The sequence below is a fragment of the Stenella coeruleoalba genome (genome assembly GCF_951394435.1).
Source record: "Stenella coeruleoalba genome assembly, chromosome: 15".
NCBI classification, from domain to species: Eukaryota; Metazoa; Chordata; class Mammalia; order Artiodactyla; family Delphinidae; genus Stenella; species Stenella coeruleoalba.
The window spans coordinates 72,588,068-72,607,423 of NC_137161.1; the positions used below are offsets into that span (position 1 = coordinate 72,588,068).

At 54.5% G+C, this 19,356-nt stretch overlaps 1 protein-coding gene across 2 annotated transcripts; it reads left to right on the plus strand.

The window, feature by feature from the left end:
* The first annotated feature begins 455 nt into the window (after positions 1-455).
* FBXL19 (F-box and leucine rich repeat protein 19) lies at positions 456-19,128 on the plus strand. Of its 2 annotated transcripts, none has more exons than XM_079944429.1 (11): positions 456-767; positions 2,079-2,279; positions 3,675-3,818; positions 3,940-4,026; positions 4,120-4,338; positions 4,838-4,999; positions 6,141-6,652; positions 13,590-13,753; positions 13,844-14,005; positions 18,386-18,604; positions 18,713-19,128. In XM_079944429.1, exons 2-11 carry the CDS (start codon positions 2,103-2,105, stop codon positions 18,889-18,891), a joined length of 2,025 nt encoding a protein of 674 aa, XP_079800555.1. In that variant the 5' UTR covers positions 456-767; positions 2,079-2,102; the 3' UTR covers positions 18,892-19,128. The 2 variants fall into 2 exon arrangements, with proteins under 2 accessions (XP_079800555.1, XP_079800556.1); XM_079944430.1 differs by having other exon boundaries at positions 4,838-4,870.
* Positions 19,129-19,356: the final 228 nt, after the last annotated feature.

Genomic DNA, 19,356 nt, shown 5'->3' on the forward strand with positions numbered 1-19,356 from the left:
CCCTTTTCCTGCCCCCTTCCATCCTTTCCTTCCAGCCTCCTGCTTGAGGAAGGGGATTTATTCAAATTTTATTTAAATCCCTATCTCCGGAGGGTCGGGCGCTGGGGGGAAGGGGAGAGGGCGGGGGCGCGCGCAGGCTGGGGGGGCGGGGCCGAGCAGCTTCCTTCACCCCCCTCTGCTCGCCCCGTAGCAGTTGGGCAGGGGGCCGCAGGCCAGGGGCGGGCCCAGGGGAGGGGGGCAGGTTACAGGGACCCCCCCCTCCCCGGGAACCGGCGGTGGGCGGGGCTTGAACCCCGGAAACGGTGCGGGGGCCCAGGCCTGGCCCAGGACCCCTGGGCCGTGGGGGCCGGGAAGGGGCCAGTTAAAGGGCCAGGGGCGCCGGGGAGAGGCGGGGCGGGGTGGGGGGAGGGGATCTGGGACTCGGACCCCCGGACTGAGTGGGGCCCGGGCAGAAGCTGTGCACCCTGCGCCCGAGGAGCCCCCGTTGGCCTGGGGGGGCTGAGGGACTAAGCCCCCCAGAGCAGGACCTCCCCCTGGAAGGGCCGCGCCGCAGCCCGTGGGAGGGCCTCGCCCCCGGCGCCCCCCATCTCCACTCGCCGCCGTCCCGGCCTCCGCCGGAGGGAGGGGCCGAGCGCCCTCGGGGGGCCGTGGACCCCGGCGTTCTGAGCGTTTCGCGCCCCGTGCCGCCCGGCCCCCCCGCCGCCGATGGCCGCCGACCCGCCGGGAGCTGCCGAGAAGGGAGAGATGGCTCCCGGGACACGTGTGAGGTGGGTTCATGCGGCTCCTCCTCACCCCCAGACCTGGGCAGCTCCCAGTCCCATTCATCCTCCGCCCGGCCTCTCTCTACCTTACCCGCCCCCAGCCTCACCCTCTCTTTGCTCCAAACTCCTCATCTCTAATCCTCCTTCCTGTTACCTCTCAACCTTGGGGAACTGGCCTTCCTTCCTAGACCCTGCTTCCCCTTGCAGACCCCCATCCCCGCCTGCAGTCGCCGCCCTCCAAGGCCCCTCCCCTGGAGCGCTGGAGGGCCCCTTCCCCCCATGGATGGGTCTGGAAGTCCCTGGAAAGGGGGAAGCTGGGGTAAGACTCTGGCCATAAAGAGACTCTCCAGGCCTGCTGAGTCTGTATGGGATCTTGGAGGATCTGGTTTCCCTGGGAAGGGGAGCCCAAGGGATTCTAGACAATTAGGGGTGGAAAGCAGCTTGGGAAGCTGGGGGGGGGGGTGCACATGTAGGACTGAGCCCATCGTGAGTTCTGTAGAGATGTCAGGCTGGATTCGAGAATCCCAGGGAATCTGGGAGATTGCCCAGGTTGACCTGAGAGACCCATGAGGAGGCTGTCTTAGAGCAGACGGAGCTCTGTGGGGAGCAGAGGAGTTGAGATTTTTGGCTGAGGAGGGGCTCTGAAGCAGCATCTCAGGGAGGGTTTCCGAGCACTGGGAAGTTGGGCAACAGTGACTCTTTAGGGACTGGGTTAGGGAAGAAGGATACCATTGAATCCGGTGAGGAAATCTAGATTTTAGGGGAAGAGAGATTGGGTGTTAGTAGCTTATGAAAGAGAAGAGAGGGAGTAGGAAAGGTCTGGAGCTTCCACCCTGGAATCTGTGGGTATTTGGGAGCTAAATCTGGGGCATTTTAGATTGGGGAGCACATGGGCTGGAGCACATTTGGGTAACGGGAAGAGTTGGGACCTGTCTAAGGTAACTCCACAGACAAGGAGCCCCTGGCTTTCCAAGGAGCTTTGCTGTGGGGATGTCAGTGGAGAGGGCCCATGTCCCTCTCAGTGTCCTTTCGTCCTCCCTGGCCTAGGCAGGGGGGCACGATGAAGTGTCAGAGCAGGAGTGAGCTCAGGAAGCCAGTTCTCGGGGCTCCCAGAGGGCCCGGGTGAGCTGCTTCAGGGAGAGAGCAGCCTTGCCTAGACGGAGTGGTTCCCCTCACCCCCTGCAGGAGGGACACCTTGTTCCTTGTCTCCCTGGGTAGGAAGCCAAGCTCTGCCTGCCTAGGAGTGGGGGAAGCTGCCAGGAGTCTCCCCGGCCAGGGCCCCAGTGGGCCCCTGACCTTGCCACCCTCCACCCACAGCCCTCGGCGTTGCTGACGCCCCCAATGTCGTCGAGCAGCCGGGGGCCGGGGGCCGGAGCGCGCCGACGCCGAACCCGCTGCCGCCGCTGCCGGGCCTGTGTGCGAACTGAGTGCGGGGACTGCCACTTCTGCCGAGACATGAAGAAGTTTGGGGGGCCCGGGCGCATGAAGCAGTCGTGCCTGCTCCGGCAGTGCACTGCCGTGAGTTCTGCCCCCGCCGTATCGGGCACGCCTGGGGCTCCGGGCACCTTTCCCCAGCCAGCCCCAGCACCTTTCTGGGTGGCTGGTGGTGACTCCTTAGAGTGTAAAGTAAAGTTGCTGTTTGTTCACTCATTCATTCACTGGCTTGTTCAAATATTCGCCAGGCCTGTTTTTGTCCTCAGCTTCAAGCTGGGGCCAGTGTTAGGGTGTACAGAAGAATCCATCCCACGCTGTACCTTCACCTTTTTCCCAACTTTCAGAGGTACAGGCCCATAGAAAGCTCAGGCCCTCTCGTACCCCTTCCCAGAGCTGGCCCTGTGAATAGGTCTTTGCTTTCTTTAGCGTCCTTTCACCTGTTAGAGTGGTCTTGGATTTGAGGCCAGTCTTACCCGCTGTGTGACCTTGAGCAAATCACTTTGAACCTCAAGGTACCTTCTCTGTGAAATGTTTCCTTTGCTGAGTTGTAAAGGTTAAACAGCATGGATATGAATGTAGCTGCTACAAGGCCCAGCACACAGTAGGTATCCAAGAAACATGGGTTTCCTCCCAGCTTCCTCATCCTTTGAGCTTCCCAGGGCTCCAGAGAGTGGTCCTTCCCCAGCAGCCATGAGGAGCCAGCTGCATCCTATGTCCCCCTCATGCCGCCACCTCCCTTTTTTCCTGCAGCCACTCTTTCCTTGTTGGTCTCTTTACCCCACAGCCCCTCCCTTTTCCTCCTTTCTCCCCCAACCCTTGCCTCACTTTCCTTCCTTCTTCCCCACCTGCTGCTTCCTTGAACCTGCCTCACAACCTTCTCGATATGATTCAATATTACCACTGATTTTCCCAAACTCATGTTGTCTGAAGGCCACTCTCCTTTTTCTAGGACCAGCCAGCTGCCTTTAGTGGTCCCAGGGGTCTTGCCAAAACCGGGTTTATTGTGGGGTCCAGGGCAATCCTTGTGCTGCTCACTGAGCAAACTCAGAATCACCCCGAGCTGCTGCTGTGTTCCCTCCAGCCCTCTCTGGGTATTATTGTCACGTTTGCCTACAGTCTTCTTCCTTTCCCAAAGCCAGCTACAATTTCAGGGTCACAAAGGCCCTGGATCCAGATGCAACGATCACAGCAGTAATAACAACTATGTATCAACTGCATTTCTTGCATTATCTCATTTTCATGACAGTCTTGCAAGAAAAAAATTCCTAGCCCCATTTTACAGATGGAGAGACAGAGATGTAAGGAGGTTAAATCAGTTGCTCAAGGTCATACTGCCAAAAAGGAGCAAATTCAGGATTTGACCCAATGTGGCCCACAGGTTCTGAACCTCATCCAGCAGCTGGCCAGGATCCCCAGAAAGAAGGGTCTTTCTCCTGCTGCTTGCTTTTGGGGTCCCTGACGTCCTCTCTCCCCCGACAGCCTGTGCTCCCACACACAGCTGTATGCCTCTTGTGTGGGGAGGCTGGGAAGGAGGACACAGTGGAGGGAGAGGAAGAGAAATTTGGTTTGAGTCTCATGGAGTGTACAATCTGCAATGAGATCGTCCACCCTGGCTGCCTGAAGGTGATGGCCCTGGGGACCCTGGAGGCTGGGGTAGGGCAGATGGTCGGGGAGCAAGGAGGTGGGCTAGGCTGCCTCTGAGTTTGCTGGCACCTGACATCCACTCCCTGCCCTCTGCCTGCAGATGGGGAAGGCTGAGGGTGTCATCAATGCAGAGATCCCCAACTGCTGGGAGTGCCCTCGCTGCACCCAGGAAGGCCGGACTAGCAAGGTAGGGGCTGGGGCTTGTCTGGGTGCTAGGCTCTGGGTAGGCGGGAGGTTGGGGATCTGTGCAGAACCTCACCCCCAGCTTCCATCTCCCCAGGATTCAGGTGAGGGACCAGGCCGTCGCAGGGCTGACAACGGCGAGGAGGGCGCCAGCCTGGGGAGTGGATGGAAGCTGACGGAGGAGCCGCCACTTCCACCACCCCCACCCAGGCGCAAGGGTCCCCTACCTGCTGGGCCCCCCCCAGAGGACGTGCCTGGGCCCCCCAAAAGAAAGGAGAGGGAGGCAGGGAATGAGCCCCCTACCCCAAGGAAAAAGGTGAGCCAGGGAGCATGCTCACTAGGTCCAGCCTAAGGGATTCTGGGAGCTGTAGTCCTGTTCCTTTTAGAGGGGAGTGGGCCCTGGGAGATAGTGCTTCATGGGTTTCCCCCAGGGATTGTAGGGAGATGTAGTTCAGGAGTTGTTGGTGGGAGGATGGTGCGTGCTCAGTATGGTGGAGAGGTACAGGTGAGAGGCAAATGGCACTGGACAGGAAAGCTTTGGGTGCTTTAGGGAAGAGGCAGAGAGCATGCTCAAATTAGCTGCTGCAGAGGAGGAAGGAGGGGCTGGAAAGGGCCTGAGGGGGAAGAAAGAGGAGATGAGAGCATGCTCAGTGAGCCAAGATACTGGTTACAAGGTGAGCATGCTCAGAGTTCTCCCTGAGATGGGGGCTTCTGGGATTTGTAGTCTAAGAGGAGAGCATAGATCTTAGTTTTGTGGACAGTGTGGGGCTAATGGCATCTGTCCCTTTCCCCCTATCTCCTTCTTGCCTTGGTAGGTGAAAGGAGGCCGAGAGAGGCACCTGAAGAAGGTGGGTGGAGATGCCTGCCTCCTCCGAGGATCGGACCCAGGCGGCCCCGGCCTTCTGCCCCCCAGGGTTCTGAATCCAAGCCAGGCTTTCTCGTCCTGCCACCCTGGGCTCCCTCCCGAGAACTGGGAGGTGTGCCGGGGACCTCCTCCCTCCCCTTCCCACCTTTCCTTGCCCCACCCTCCACCCTGAAGACAGAAATCTGTCCCTTCCTGCCTACGTTGTCCTGCCCCAGCCCCACTTGGCCATGATGGGCATTTGGGCCTCTGGGAAGAGTGGAGGGGGAGAGTGGGTTGGGGCCAGGCCACAAGAGCCCCGGATTTCCCAAGAACCCTTGGGGTATCATCTGACCCATTTGCCTTGTCTTTCCAGACCTTAAAGGGGAAAGAACTGAGTTCAAATCCCTGTTCAGCCACTGACTCCCTGATTGGTCTTGGCAACTTGTCAGCTGCTCTGAGCCTCAGTTTCCTCATCTGTGAAATGGAGATGATACTACCTCCCTTACCCCATCTATGCCACCGAGCTGTTTAATGACATTAAAGTAAACGAGCTTTGTAAACTGAAAATGTACTAAATTCTAGGGAAATAAGGCCCAGAGAGGTTTAAAGACTTGTCCAACGTCACACAGCAAAGCTAGAATTCAGATGCCACTTTGCACTGACACATTGAATGCCAGGGTCTGCCTGATTGTGTTCAAATTCTGCCTCTGCCATTTATCAGTTTGTAACCTTGGGCAAGTCCCATAGTCTCTGAGCCTAAGTTTCCTCATGTCTAAAAAGAGTGGCCCAAGTTGCCCACTCCATCCCAGCACTGTGAGGATGTCATGTGTCAGGTTGGGAGGCTCCACCCAGGGCCAGACAGTCATTGTTACTCTTACATCATTGAAGAGACACTTGAAATTGTCTGGTCTAGCGTTCCATGTTGTAGATGATGAGAAAGGGGCTTCCCAATGTCACACAGAATGGACAGCCCAGCCAGTACTCAAAACTAGACCTCTATGTGTTCTCCACACCTCACTGCTTTTGGAAACTCATAAGCTAGTGAGACCCATAAGACTTAATTCTTTGGATCAGCGCCTTCATGTGACAGATAAGGAAAGTGAAAAGTCCAGAGAGGGCCATGGCTTGACTGAGGCCTCATGTCACTCAGGAGCAGAGCCAGGGCTGGAACTCAGGACTGTCCCTCGGGCCGTTCATCCCTTGGTGACTCCTCAGGGATAGGGGGTGGGGAGGTATGTGTCAGGCCCTAGAACAGCCTTCCTCTCTCCCCGCAGAAACCAAAGCCGCCTTTGGCCTCTGCGGAGGGCCCGGCGGTGCCGTCCCCATCACCCCAGAGGGAGAAGCTAGAGCGTTTCAAGCGGATGTGCCAGCTGCTGGAGCGGGTGCCTGACACCTCCTCGTCCTCGTCAGACTCCGACTCGGACTCCGACTCGTCAGGCACATCCCTGAGTGAGGATGAGGCTCCTGGGGAGGCCCGGAATGGGCGACGGCCAGCCCGGGGCAGCTCAGGCGAGAAGGAGAACCGCGGGGGGCGGCGGGCTGTGCGCCCTGGCAGTGGGGGACCCCTCCTCAGCTGGCCCCTGGGCCCCGCCCCCCCGCCCCGGCCCCCACAGCTGGAGCGGCACGTGGTGCGGCCCCCACCTCGAAGCCCCGAGCCCGACACGCTGCCTCTGGCTGCCGGATCCGACCACCCCCTGCCCCGAGCCGCCTGGCTTCGAGTCTTCCAGCACCTCGGGCCCCGAGAGCTATGCATTTGCATGCGAGTCTGCCGGACTTGGAGCCGCTGGTGAGTGGCCTGGACAGGCCTAGATTCCATTGCCCACACGCTCCTCGCTTGCTGTGTGACCTGTAACAGATCCCAGAGCCTCCCTGGGCCTTGTTTTTGTAATGATAATGTTTCTGCAGGATGTACATACTGCGGTGTGGTACTTCCGTGTTGACTATGTACAGGTTGCTTTTTATATATGAGGTCACTGAACCCTCACAACTTTGTGAGGTGGGTACTGTTATCCCATTCTTCAGATGAAGCTGAGGTCAAGGTCATGTGGAGAGGAAGCAGTAGAACCAGGAATTTGAGCCCAGTCCTTCTGGCTCCAGAACCCTTCCTCTTAATAACTGTCATTTATGAGTGCTTAGTACGTGCCAAGCATAGTGCTGACTGCTGTGCCTGCATCATCTCGCTTGCTTTTCACCTCCCTCTGCTGAGGACAGTCTTATTATTGGTCCCACTTACCCATAAGAAAGCCCTTTGCCGAGTGGCCTCTGTCCTCCCAGAGGCAGCCATATTTGGGCCTCCTGATACTGCTTGGAACTTCTCTGTGGCCTGGAGCCACCACCAGCACCCTCTGCCTACCCTCCTCCCATCTCCCCACTGCTTTCTTTTCTTTTTTTTTTTTTTTGTGGTACACGGGCCTCTCACTGCTGCAGCCTCTCCCGTAGCGGAGCACAGGCTCCGGACGCTCAGGCTCAGATGCCATGGCTCACGGGCCCAGCCGCTCCACGGCATGTGGGATCTTCCTGGACCGGGGCACGAACCCGTGTCCCCTTCATCGGCAGGCGCACTCTCAACCACCGCGCCACCAGGGAAGCCCCTCACTGCTTTCTGAGTCTTGTTTCTACAGAAATGGTGGTCATCTTCCCAAACCCCTGGTCTTCCTCTTTGGTCCTGCCCTTGGCAACCCCCCCACCTCTCCATCAAACTCCTACAACACTCTTCCCTCCATACCCCCCCCCCCAAAAAAAAAGAGCACATAGAGGCTTGCTGCATGTTGACAAACCTTCATTCACTTTCATGTTTCCATGAAACTGTTTAGGGCAGATACTCTATCTGTTTCAGCTTCATATTCTCAGCACAGGACAAAGGGTAGTGTAGGTGCTCAAAAAACATTTTATTAAATGAGTAAATCCAGACTCTTTCCCAGGCCCTTACTGTGGGCCAGGCATCCTGTTGGGCACTTTGTAAACATTAGCTGATGTGTTCCTCATAATAACAGCCCTGCGAGGTGGGGGAATGAGGGACACCTGAAAGCACAGTGCAGTTAGTGGCTGACCTCAAACCCCAGTCCTTTTCCTAAGGATTTTGGGGTGCTTGTTCATACTTTCTGGTCTCTGTGGAAGCTATATAGCTAAGAAGAGAGGAAGGTAGGCTCTGGAGGTAAATTACCTGTAGGTGAATTACTCTTTCTCTGATGAGCTGTATGCTATCGGGCTAGTTCCCTTAACTTCTCTATGCCTCAATTTCATCATCTGTTAAAACAGGGGAACCAAGGCATTTACTTCCTAGTGTTTTTGTAAGCTAATATACATAAAAAAATTGAGGACAGTACTTAGGAAAGAGAAACTTCTCAGTGCCTTAACAGCAATCATTATTACTCACTCAGCTACAAATATTTACTGAAAGCATAGACTTTTACATCCTCAGAACAGAGATCTGTGCCCTTGAAGAGCTCCCAGTCAAACTGCAACATAGAAGCAAATAGTTACAGCAGTTGCTGGGGATCTCCACCCTTGCCTCAAGTAATAATTGCGGAAATGTTTGCTGAGGCCTCTTCTTCAGGGCCAGCCCTGTGTTTGGCACGTGGGATCCAGAGCTTTAAGAGGACCTGATTTCTGCCTCAAGGGGAGACTTGTGACTGGAGGCGGACGAAGCAGAGAAGCTGGACTGGACGGTGGTTTCCAGCTTGGGCCCTGGAGTCTGGCACCCATGGGTATCATCAGCTGTGATTCCTGCACTTCCTGGATGAAATGGCCATGGCTGGATAACTATACCTGTCAAGGACTCCCTTTTCCTGTCTGTAGTCCGGGTTCATATCAATACCTTGTAGGGATAAAATGAGGTGGTTCTTGCAAAACACTCAGCACAGTACCTGAAGGGTGCTAAACACTCGATAAAGTAGTGGCTTTTGATGAGAAGGATGAGGGGAAGGCAGAGCAAGGGCCTCTGTGGGGCACAGTGGGACCAGTCAGGAGGCTCTGCCAGCGTAGGCACAGAAGCAGGGGCAGTGAGGATGGAGAGGAGGGACTGGAGTTGGGAACTTTTTAAGAAGCAGAATGGCTTGGATTTGGTGACTAAATGGCTATGGGGGCAGCAGGGTGACTCTCAACTGAGTTTCTGGTCCATGAGCCTGGGTGGGCAGCAATGCCATGGCCCAGGCTTGGGAGTACTGAGGAGGGGCAGGTTCCGGGATAAAGCCAAGAGCTCAGATTTGCCGTGTTTGGTCTGAAAGGCCTTTGAGCCAGTCAGGAACAAACAGGAGAGAGAGCAGCTGGATGTACAGGTCTGATGCTTAAAAGAAATATCCAAGTTCGGGAGTTTGTAACCTATAGGTAGCGACTTCAAGGAAGAGGGCAGAAATCAGAATGTCAGCATTTGTGAGTTAGAGAAAGAACAGGCAGAGAGAGATCGAGGGCACGAGTGTGTCCTGAAGGAGAGAGGTTGAGGAAGGAGTGAGTGACGAGCAGGGTCGGGTGTTGACGAGAGGTCATGAGAGGCCAAGGACTAGAAGTGGCAGTTGGATTTCGCTACAAGGAGGCGTTGATATCTTTGGCTGTGCTACGTGGGGGTGAGGGCACTGGAGCCAATTCGCCTGGAGTTGAGGTTGGACTTGATCTGTTTGTTCTCTGCTGTGTCCCTAGTTTCTAAGATACGTGGCATACAGTAGGTACTGAAAAAACACTTGTTGAATGAGTGAATGAATGAAAGTGAGGAAATCAGGATAGAATGTGGAAAGAGGTAGTGAAGGTGGAGTGGGAGAGAAATTTGTAGGTGGGAGAGCAGGAGGTTGCAGGCTTTCCTGTCTGGTGCCTTTCATCTTCTCTTGGAAACGGGCGGCAGAGTGATCTGCCCAGGCGAGCGGAGGGAGGGCGGGTGGACAAGGCCTGGGGGAGCTGCTGAGTCGCAGGGAAGAGGGTTGGGACTTTGGAGGAAATGAGCAAGGAAGGAACTAGACCCCAGGTTCAAGGCAGTTAGGGTTAGGAGTAAAGACTTAGAGGTGGACAGATTGGAGGACAGCGGTGGCAGCAGGGAGTCCAGAGAGCTGAGAAGGAAGAACTGTCTTCGGTTGGAGCCAGGAGGCTGTGCATTCCTTACAGGTGGCAGTTTGGGCTGGTCTGGCTCTGTGGCCCCAGAGGGCCTCTGCAAGAGGGAGGTTTTGTACTCGAATTTGGGGATTTGGAGGTGGGCTTAGTAGGGTGCTGACTTGGTCAGGGGTGTTGAGTCAGGGGGAAAGGGAATGGGGTAAGGCATTTGAACATAAAGTTCTACCTCCCCTGGCTTGATGTATGCTTTGGCCTCAGACTTCTTCTGACCTCTTGCCTAAGTGTCATTCTCTAGTCTAGAAGGAACTTGGCCATGGCTCCCTGTCACTTTCACAACGAACTTCCACCGTCCCGTTGGACATCTGGACACGCACAGTGACTACACTAAACACTTTTTCTTTTTAGAGAAGCCCTTCAGAAGGGTCCTGCACTATCTCCCTTCTTCTTTTTTTTAACGTCTTTCATTTAATTTTTTTCAATCATTGTTTTAAAAAAATGGAAGTATAGTTAATTTCCTCTCCCTTCATTTATGCAGCAAACCTTTGAAATAAGTGCTGCCTTTACCCCATTTTATGGTATGGAAAGTGGAGGCCCAGAGAGAGCAAGTGACTTGCCTAAGGTCACTCAAAGCACAGAGGTGGCAGAGCTGGGATTTAGATCCCCATGGCTCACACTCCTCACCTCTGAGCTCTATGGCCACAGCCGTCCAGCCTGGCATTCCAGCCCTCCTTGCCACGGCACCCCTACCCTGGGCCTCCTCTAGCCTCACCCCTGCCTCTTCTCCACTTCAGAATTCAGGCTCTCGACCCAGACTAGCCTGGTTTACAACCTGGCTCTGTTACCACTAATAGCTGTGGGACGTTGAATAAGTCTCTTAACCTCCCTGGACCTCATTTTCCTTACCTCTAAGAAGGAGACTAGTATTTACCTCCTAGGGCTGTTGTGAGGTTAAATGCTTAGTGCACAGAATGCAGTAAACCCTCAGTGAGCACCAGATGTTAGTGCTAGAGTGACTGTCATCGTCATCCTCATCGTTAAGGGGAGATGATGAATTGCCCTTTGTTCCTGCTGCCTCAGGTTCTCAGAGCTCTCCGTTTTCTCTCTGTGCACTGGGCCTGGATACTGGTTCTTCCTCATCTGGAACTCACATCATCTTCCTCCCCTCACCGGAATAACTACTGCCTTCCTTTTTTTTTTTTTTTTTGCCGTGCTGCATGGCAGGCAGGATCTTAGTTCCCCGACCAGGGATCAAACCCGTGCCCCCTGCAGTGGAAGCTCAGAGTCCTAACCACTGAACCGCCAGGGAAGTCCTAACTACTGCCTTCCTTAAAGTCTCAGATCAGGCATTGTCTCCCTGGGAAGCTCCCCCTCCCAGTTTCTCATTGACTCTTATCATGTTCCTTGTTGGCTTACTTACTGTGGACTTAGCTGATACTCCCCTGTTTTCTCACTGTTCCATGCCTGGACACTTAGTATCAGTAGGGCCCTCAGTGACTGTTGGCTGCCACTCTGAGGTTTAAACCCAGTGTTCTGGTCATCTAAGGGCAAAGGGACAAATTAGCTACAGCCAGGAAAAGTCAGGAGAGACTTCCTGGAAGAGGAAGCACTGGAGCTGAGCCCTGAGTGATCTGGGGTGGATGGCATTTCTGTCAGTCACACATGTGCCAAAATGCGTTGGCACCAAACAGTGTGTGTCTATAGGCGGGCAGGTGGTTTGGCCTGGCTCTTGTGGAGTACGATGTAGAAACAGTTGGTGGCCTATGTGTGCCCCCAGGGGGAAGGGTTCCCTTCTAGCCGTGGAAGATACAGGAGGGCTTCAAGGTGGTGGCGGCAGTTGAGCTGGAACTCAGGACTGGGTTCGGAGTAAGCAGAGAGATTTTGGATGGAGTAGGATGGAGAAAAGGACCTAGGGGCAGAAGCTGGGTTGAAGGTGGGTTACTTTGGGGTTTGTTTTTTTCCTTTTCCTTTTTAGAATTGGAGAGATTTGCAAATGTTTATTGGTTGAGTGGACAGAACCAGGAGAGGGAGAGGCTAGAATGCTAGAAGAGGGGGGAAATGGTAGGAGGTGACAGGTGGGACAGAGGGGTGGAGTTGTTCAGACTGAAGGCTTAGTGTCTGTGCTTCCAACTTTCCCAGAAATGTCACCCGGGACTCTGGAGTGTGCCTGGCAGTTGTAAGTGGCACAAAAACATGGCTTAATCCTTCCATTATTGATAGTTTTGAAAAGGAAATCTCTCCATTGGGTGCTATTACATCTTTAACACCTTTCTAATACCTATCTCCCTGTTTAATAAAAATAGTCTTTAGATAGTAGCCAAGAGCCACAGAAACACCTAGCTAGAACTTAGTAACCCTGGCCTGTTATTATGGTGTTTATTTCTAAGGGTAACATATTTATGTGAAACAATACTGGTTTTAAGTTCAAAGAGGGGAATCAATTTAAACATAAATTCATGTTCTGCAGATGAGTGGATAGCGAATGACTAGAGTTTGAGCATCACTGCCCCAGCCCAGGGCTTCTTGAAGGGAAGGCCTCCAGAATGGGGGCTGGGAGAGAGATAAGAGACAGCTTCCCGCATCCCTGCTCACCCCTGCTGCTTCTGACACAGTTCATCTAGCCCAGTGGGAATTTCCTGACATGGCTTTGAACTACTGTACTAGAAGAAACTTTTCAAACTGAGTCTTGAGGAACTTCAGTGTACTACAAAGTATTAGTAGATGACCTTGGGAGAGATGGGGAAGGGTTCCCTGGTAAAATAAGTTTGGGAAGCCCTTTTCCAGGTCTCTGCATGTTGGCCTAGTCAAGGCTCTCAGAAATGCTGGGGTCAGGATCAAACAAACCTGTTTCACTTTGTTGAGGCCTCATTCGTCTTTGTAGTTTCAATACCTGGGACCTACTAGGCCTTCCATAAACACCGACTGAGTGTATAAATGGGAAGCCATAAATGAGGTGTGTTGTAGGGGGTGCTCTGTGGGAGCTTTGAGTGGTTCACAGTGGCTTGGCATCATCCATTCATGCAACAGATGTGCAACAGGTAATGTCCTATGCACCTGGCCCAGTGCTGGGCACTGGGGCTGCTGAGGGGAAGAAGCCAGGGCTGCCCTCGTGGAGCCTCCATTCTAGTTGGAGGGATACAGTAATCAAAGAGAGACTAGGGCTGTAAGTCAAGCCTTGGGCAGCTGGTCCTCAGGATGGGCAGACGCGAATCAAGGGCAGAAATTAATAGAGGATGAGAAGTGCCCACAGCCACCATAAGAAGCCCAGGGTAGGGATGGGGCGCTGCTGAAAGATCTCTTTGGGGCTCCATCAAATACGGTGTGTGTGGGGGGGTGTCTTTGGCAGAACGGCAGAACGCTTTAGCAGCTGTTAAGTCCCACTAACTATAGTAACCCCATTTGAGCTTACAACAACCTTGTGGGCAGGCTGAGTCTGGACTGTCATCTCTACAAGGCCTCTGAGGCTGAGAGAGAGGAGTGAACTTGCCCGAGGTCTCACATCCAGTTAGTGATGGAATTGACCCCTGAGCCCAATGCTCTTGGCCTGGGTCCTGGGGCTTCCTGTCCTCCCCGCTATCTTATATGGACCAGGAGAGAGCTGGGGTGAACCGGTTAGCATGGGGGTGGGGAATTGTGGGCTCCCTGAGAGCTGAGGACTGAGGTCTCTGTCTTCCCCTTGTGGCCGACAGGTGCTACGACAAGCGTCTGTGGCCTCGAATGGACCTGAGCCGGCGGAAGTCACTGACCCCGCCCATGCTTAGTGGTGTGGTTCGCCGCCAGCCTCGAGCTCTGGACCTCAGCTGGACAGGTGTCTCCAAGAAGCAGCTCATGTGGCTTCTGAACCGACTGCAAGGTAGTGCCAGGTGGTGAGGTGGGACTGGGGGGAGGAGGGGGACAGGCCTAGGACGGAGTCCTCCTAGCACCAGTTTCCCGTCGCCCCCAGGCCTGCAGGAGCTGGTGCTCTCTGGCTGCTCCTGGCTCTCCGTCTCTGCCCTGGGTTCAGCTCCACTGCCGGCCCTGCGGCTCCTGGACCTCCGCTGGATCGAGGATGTTAAAGACTCCCAGCTCCGAGAGCTGCTGCTGCCTCCGCCAGACACCAAACCAGGTGCAGCCTCTGTTCACTCCTTTGTAGAAGGGGGTCAGACAAGGTGGGGGTATGAGGCTTCCAAGGTCTCTTCTGACTCCTGCTAGGTATTAAAGGATTTGAAGAAACGACAGGATACATGAGTTTGAGTAGACAGGCCCTGCTTGACCATTGTTCATTCATTCACTCTCCTGCTGTGTGCTGGGCCCTGTGGTCAGAGCTGAGGGAACAGGATGAGGAGGAGGTAGTCCCTGTCTTCTAGGGGGAAGATGATTATGGGATGAAACACATACAGGACAGGAGGATGACACAATTCTGGGAGAAGCCAGGGGATTGTGAGTGAAGTCTCCGGGTGTGGCGGGCACTACTGGAGAGCCTTCGCCAGAGGGAGCAGCGGTGACCGCTGTGGAAGAATGCAGGCCCGATGTGGCTGGTCAGTTCCATCTGTCAAGAGGAGCCAGAAATAAGGATTTTCTGTGAAATATCCTGGTTTTTAAATGATGGCAATTAATTCAGATTCTTTTAAAATTCATGTGTGGACCCAGCAGAAACATGACTGAGCAACAGATTGGGCCCCTAGATCCTCTTGTCCTACAGTGAAAGGGTAAGGATTTTGCTGAGGGAACAGAGCAGAAAGAGAGAGCCAGTTGACTTGGGAGGTTGTGTGGCGGTGGTAGTTTCATTTCCCAAGTCAGACCAGCCACCTCTTCACCTGGTCAGGCCTAAGTCACCTGGTCAGGCCCAGACCTCTTCACCTGGTCAGGCCCAAGTCCCCCGCCAGGTAAAGTCAGCTTTATGGCACACATAGTTCTGGGTCCGGCCCTATGTAGGGCCCTGGATACCTCTAACTGAGTCAGACCCATTCCCCGCCCGGGTGGAACCCCAGTCATGCGGAAGAGAGAGACTCAGAAGTAGAAGGTTATGGCGTGACATGGTGGGAGCTGTGGTCGGGGGGCGGGGGGCAAGTGGTGGGCAGGAAGGCAGTGAGAGAAGCCCTCCCTGAGGGGGTGCTATTTGAACTGAGTCCTGAAAGGGACAGCGTTTTCCCAGGGAGTGTGAGGCAGGAATAAACAGTTTTACGGGATGTGAGAACCATATTGGCAAAGGGGGATGTTGGGAACTGAGGCTGGTCAGGTGAGCACAGGCCTGGTCACTTTGGGGGTCATATGGAGGCGTGAGGTGGGGATGCTGAGGCCTGGGGCTCTTTGTCTAGCTCTAGCCAGGAGATGGGATACTCACGGCATCTTCTCTGGCCCCCACCAGTCTGTTCTCCATAATGAAGCCGGTGAACTATCCAGAAGGTCAGATCTGTCCACGTCATCCCATGTTCTACACTCGTTCTCATTGCTCCCTGGTGGTCTTTGGATGAAGATCAGTATTTTACCACAGTCGATAAAGCCTGGTCTGGCTCCCACTGACCTATGGTGTCCTTACACTTCAGCCTCCTTGCCAAGTGTCCTCCAGCCCCAGGGCCTTTGCCCACTCCTCTTTGCTTAGAATGCTCTATCCTCCTTCACCTGATGAACACCTAATTGTCTTTCAGGTCTCAGCGTAAATGTCACTTCCTCCTAGAAGCCCTCCATGATCTTATCCCCCATTGAGATTACAGTCCCTCTTTTAGAGAACAGTCCCCTCCCAGCATATCACTGTACAGTTGTGAAATGATTTGGTTAAAATTAGTTTCCTCCCACAAGATTCTTAAGCTCTGTGAGGGTGAGGACCATCCGCTCACCCCAGCACCTTGCTTTCACAGCTCTCTTTCATGGCTCCCTTCTTCCCACCCCATACTCCTCCACAGCAGTCTTGGAAGGGGAGTAGAGGAAGAACTAGGATTTTTCCCATTTTCTGGATGAGGCCCCAGGGGCCCAGAGGGGTTGAGAGCCAGACCTGAGCACCCACCCACTGCCCACTCTTACTGGAGTTGGACCGAGCATTGGGAACAGTGCGTTCCAGGAGGTGAGAAAGTGCCGGTTATCTGGCAGACTGACTCCATCTCCTCCTGCTTCAATTCACTTCAGTCTAAGCCCCTTTCTCAGGAGCTTGCAAAGGTGAGCTGTCCAGGCCTCCAAGGCCTAAATTCTCGTTGGGACTTTACACCCACCTTTATCATCTTGGCTCCCTGGCTTCGTGCAGCATTCCTGGAGCAAAACAAAGTTTTCCTACTTCCTTGCTTTTGCCCCTGCTGTTCTCTGCCTAGCTACGCTTCCCTCCCATGTTCCCTCTCCACATGTTCAAATGCTTAAAGGCCCACCTCAGTGAAATCCTCCCTGACGCCCACTTCTCCCGCCCCAGCCACATGTGACCTCTCTTTCCTCTGCTTCCCTCTATTGGCTCTTAGCTGTGGCCCGAGGTTGAGGGCATCTGCAGATATATCCCCTTTCTAGGCTCTCAGCTCCGCAAAGAAAAAAAAAAAGACGTAGAATTCAGAGATTGCCAAGTCAGGTGCCCACAGACTTGGTGGCCTGGCAGGTTGCAGAAGTGGTGGGCTTGGTGCAGGACGTTAGGGAGTACACCATGCAGCTTTCATCATCAGGTGAAAGGGGTAGCCCAGTGATGACAGAGCTGACAATTTTTCAAGGAAAAGCTCCACATCAAAAATTTCTTTATAAAAATGTCATTTTGGGAATTCCATGGCAGACCAGTGGTTAAGACTCCAAGCTTTCACTGCTGAGGGCCCAGGTTCAATCCTTGGTCGGTGAACTAAGATCCTGCAAGCCACGTGGAGTGGCAAAAAAAAAAAAAAAAGAAATAAAGTCCTTTTATGTAGCATCAGTCCCAGAGAAAATTTTTAGCACTATGCAGACACCATAGAACACTTGTGTAGGCTAGCTTCCTGACTTTGTGACATCTGATCTAGTTTATTTAGGGGCTAGGCTGGTGTCTGGGAAGCAGAGAGCACTGTGGGAAGAGTTTGGACTTAAGAGTCACAAGGCCTCGTGTCCTGGCTCTGTTAATTCAAATCTTGGATAGATTGTTTAGTGATTTGAAGCCTCAATTTTCTCATCTGTAAACAGGAATGATGATCAGAGAACTTGTTTCCCAAGGCTGTGGTTCTCAAAGTGTGGTCTCTGGACCAGCAGCTCAACATTGCTGGAGAACTTGTTTTTTTTTGTTTGGTTGTTTTTTTTTGGCCACACCAGGCGGCATGCGGGATCTTAGTTCCCCAATCAGGGATCGAACCCTGCAGTGGAAGCGCACAGTTGTAAACACTGGACCGCCAGGGAATTCCCTGGAGAACGTATTAGGAAAATAAACTCTGAGGCCCCACCTTAGACTACCTGAGCTCTGGGGGCGGGGCCCGCTGCCAGGGAGATGCAGAAGCCTCTCCAGCTGGAGAGCCACTGGCCTAGGAGCAGGCAGCCACTTAGTTGGTGCCTGGCCCACGGTGCATGCTCAAGCAATGGCTGCTGGTGCACCAAGGGAGTTAAGTTACAAAAACCAAAAACGGAAATGCAGGATTGTGGTAGATACAATAAATGGAAAGCTTTGGGTGCAGAGATAAGGGGTGGGTGCTCTTCTACCCTGGAGATAGAGGAAGAGGAGACCTCTGAGCTCAGACCAGAAAGCCAGGGACCCTGGGCAGGCAGGGGATTGAGCACAGGTGGCCCCAGGCAGAATCTCTTGGGGTAGGGTCCCCTGTGGAGTTTGGCCCAAGTATTTGGCAGGGAGAGAGAGGACTTTGGAGCTGAGACGGGTGAGATCTTGTAGGAACTGGAATGTTCTACCAAGGAGATTGGACTTCTCTGAGGTGCCCTTGGAAAGTTTTTAGCAGAGGAGGGATGTGGTCTCATTTGCATTTGAGAACGGCTCTCTTTGGATGAGTGAGTGAGGAGGCTGGGGCAGGAGTTCAGGCAGGAGTGGTGTCGCCCCAGTGGTGAAGGGATCCAGATGGGGACTCCACTGATCGTGGAAGGAGAGAGATGTGCCAGAGGAGCCTTCTGGGATGGCAGTTCCATCGGGGATGTCATTTGTTGGATGAGTGGCTACATATTGAGCACCTATGCCCCAATTCCTGGGCACAGAGCAAGAACAAGACAGACAGAAATTCTTGCCTTCATGGAAGTGACATTCTAGTGGGACAAGAGGAAAAATATATAATACGTCAGACGGTGAGAAAAAGAGGGAAAAGTGCAGGGAAGGGGTTTGAGTATGTGGAATGTTGCAGTTTCAGGTGGAGTAATCATGGAAGGCCTCCTTGAGGAGGCAGTGTGAGCACTGGACAGATGAAATGATGTCGAGTTGTGTGTGTTTGGGGGAGAAGAGCAAGCCACATAGAGAATGCAAGTCGAGGTTCTCTTATAGTGGGAGCAGGTTTAGGGGGTGGTGAGGGATGAGTGTGGAGACACAGCTGGTGCAGGGATGGCAGCAGCCAGGAGGCTGACCTCTTCTCTGCCTGCCCAGGGCAAACGGAGAGCCGTGGGCGGCTGCAGGGGGTAGCTGAGCTGCGCCTGGCCGGCCTGGAGCTGACCGATGCCTCCTTGCGGCTTCTGCTGCGCCACGCACCCCAGCTGAGCGCCCTGGACCTGAGCCACTGCGCCCACGTTGGGGATCCCAGCGTCCACCTCCTCACGGCCCCCACCTCCCCGCTCCGAGAGACCCTGGTGCACCTCAACCTCGCCGGTAAGCGTGGTCCCTTGTCTGTCCATCCTGCTAACCTCTTGGTCCCTGTGGTCCATGCCCACCCGCTACTCACCTTCCTGGTCTCAGCTGCCATTGCCCCATCCCCAGGTTGCCACCGCCTCACGGACCACTGCCTCCCGCTGTTCCGCCGCTGCCCGCGCCTACGCCGCCTAGACCTGCGCTCCTGCCGCCAGCTCTCCCCTGAAGCTTGTGCCCGGCTGGCAGCCGCCGGGCCCCCTGGCCCCTTCCGCTGCCCAGAGGAGAAGCTGCTTCTCAAGGACAGCTAGTTGGGTGCCCCCCACCCTCCCCCAGGACTCATCAGGAGCCTGGACCTCAGGCCTTCATTTCACCCCTGCCAGGAGGCCAGGTTCCCCACCTCATGACTAGGGATTCCTGCCCAGGGACTTGAGCCAGCCTCCCCCCCTCTACCCCCTGCACTGATATCTCTGGGGGTCTCTCCTTCCCATCCCCTCCCCCTTCCACCTGCTTCATTGTCCATTCCCTGGGGGGAGTGGGTCAGAGGTACTGGGGGGTGCTGAGCCAAAGGGATGGTGGGAGGGGGGCAGAGGTGCAAGTCTGAGGGAGGGAGAATGGGGAAAGGGTATCTGCACACAGGATCCTGGGAGCCAGGGGGCTGGGGGAGGTGGAGGATGGGTGGGGGGGTGGGGGGCGGGCAGAAAGCAGACCACCAAGGGTTCAGGGAACAAAGACCAGATACTTGGAGTTGGGGGGTGGGGGGGGTCCGAAAAGGG

What these genes read in the sequence shown, in the direction of transcription:
- FBXL19 (XM_079944429.1), top strand. Translation starts at nt 2,103, where the DNA reads ATGTCGTCGAGCAGCCGGGGGCCGGGGGCCGGAGCGCGCCGACGCCGA. An exon ending in TCCCTCCCGAGAACTGGGAG is followed by an intron (nt 5,000 to 6,140) that starts GTGTGCCGGGGA and finishes CTCTCCCCGCAG; the next exon opens with AAACCAAAGCCGCCTTTGGC. An exon ending in GGTGCACCTCAACCTCGCCG is followed by an intron (nt 18,605 to 18,712) that starts GTAAGCGTGGTC and finishes CCCCATCCCCAG; the next exon opens with GTTGCCACCGCCTCACGGAC.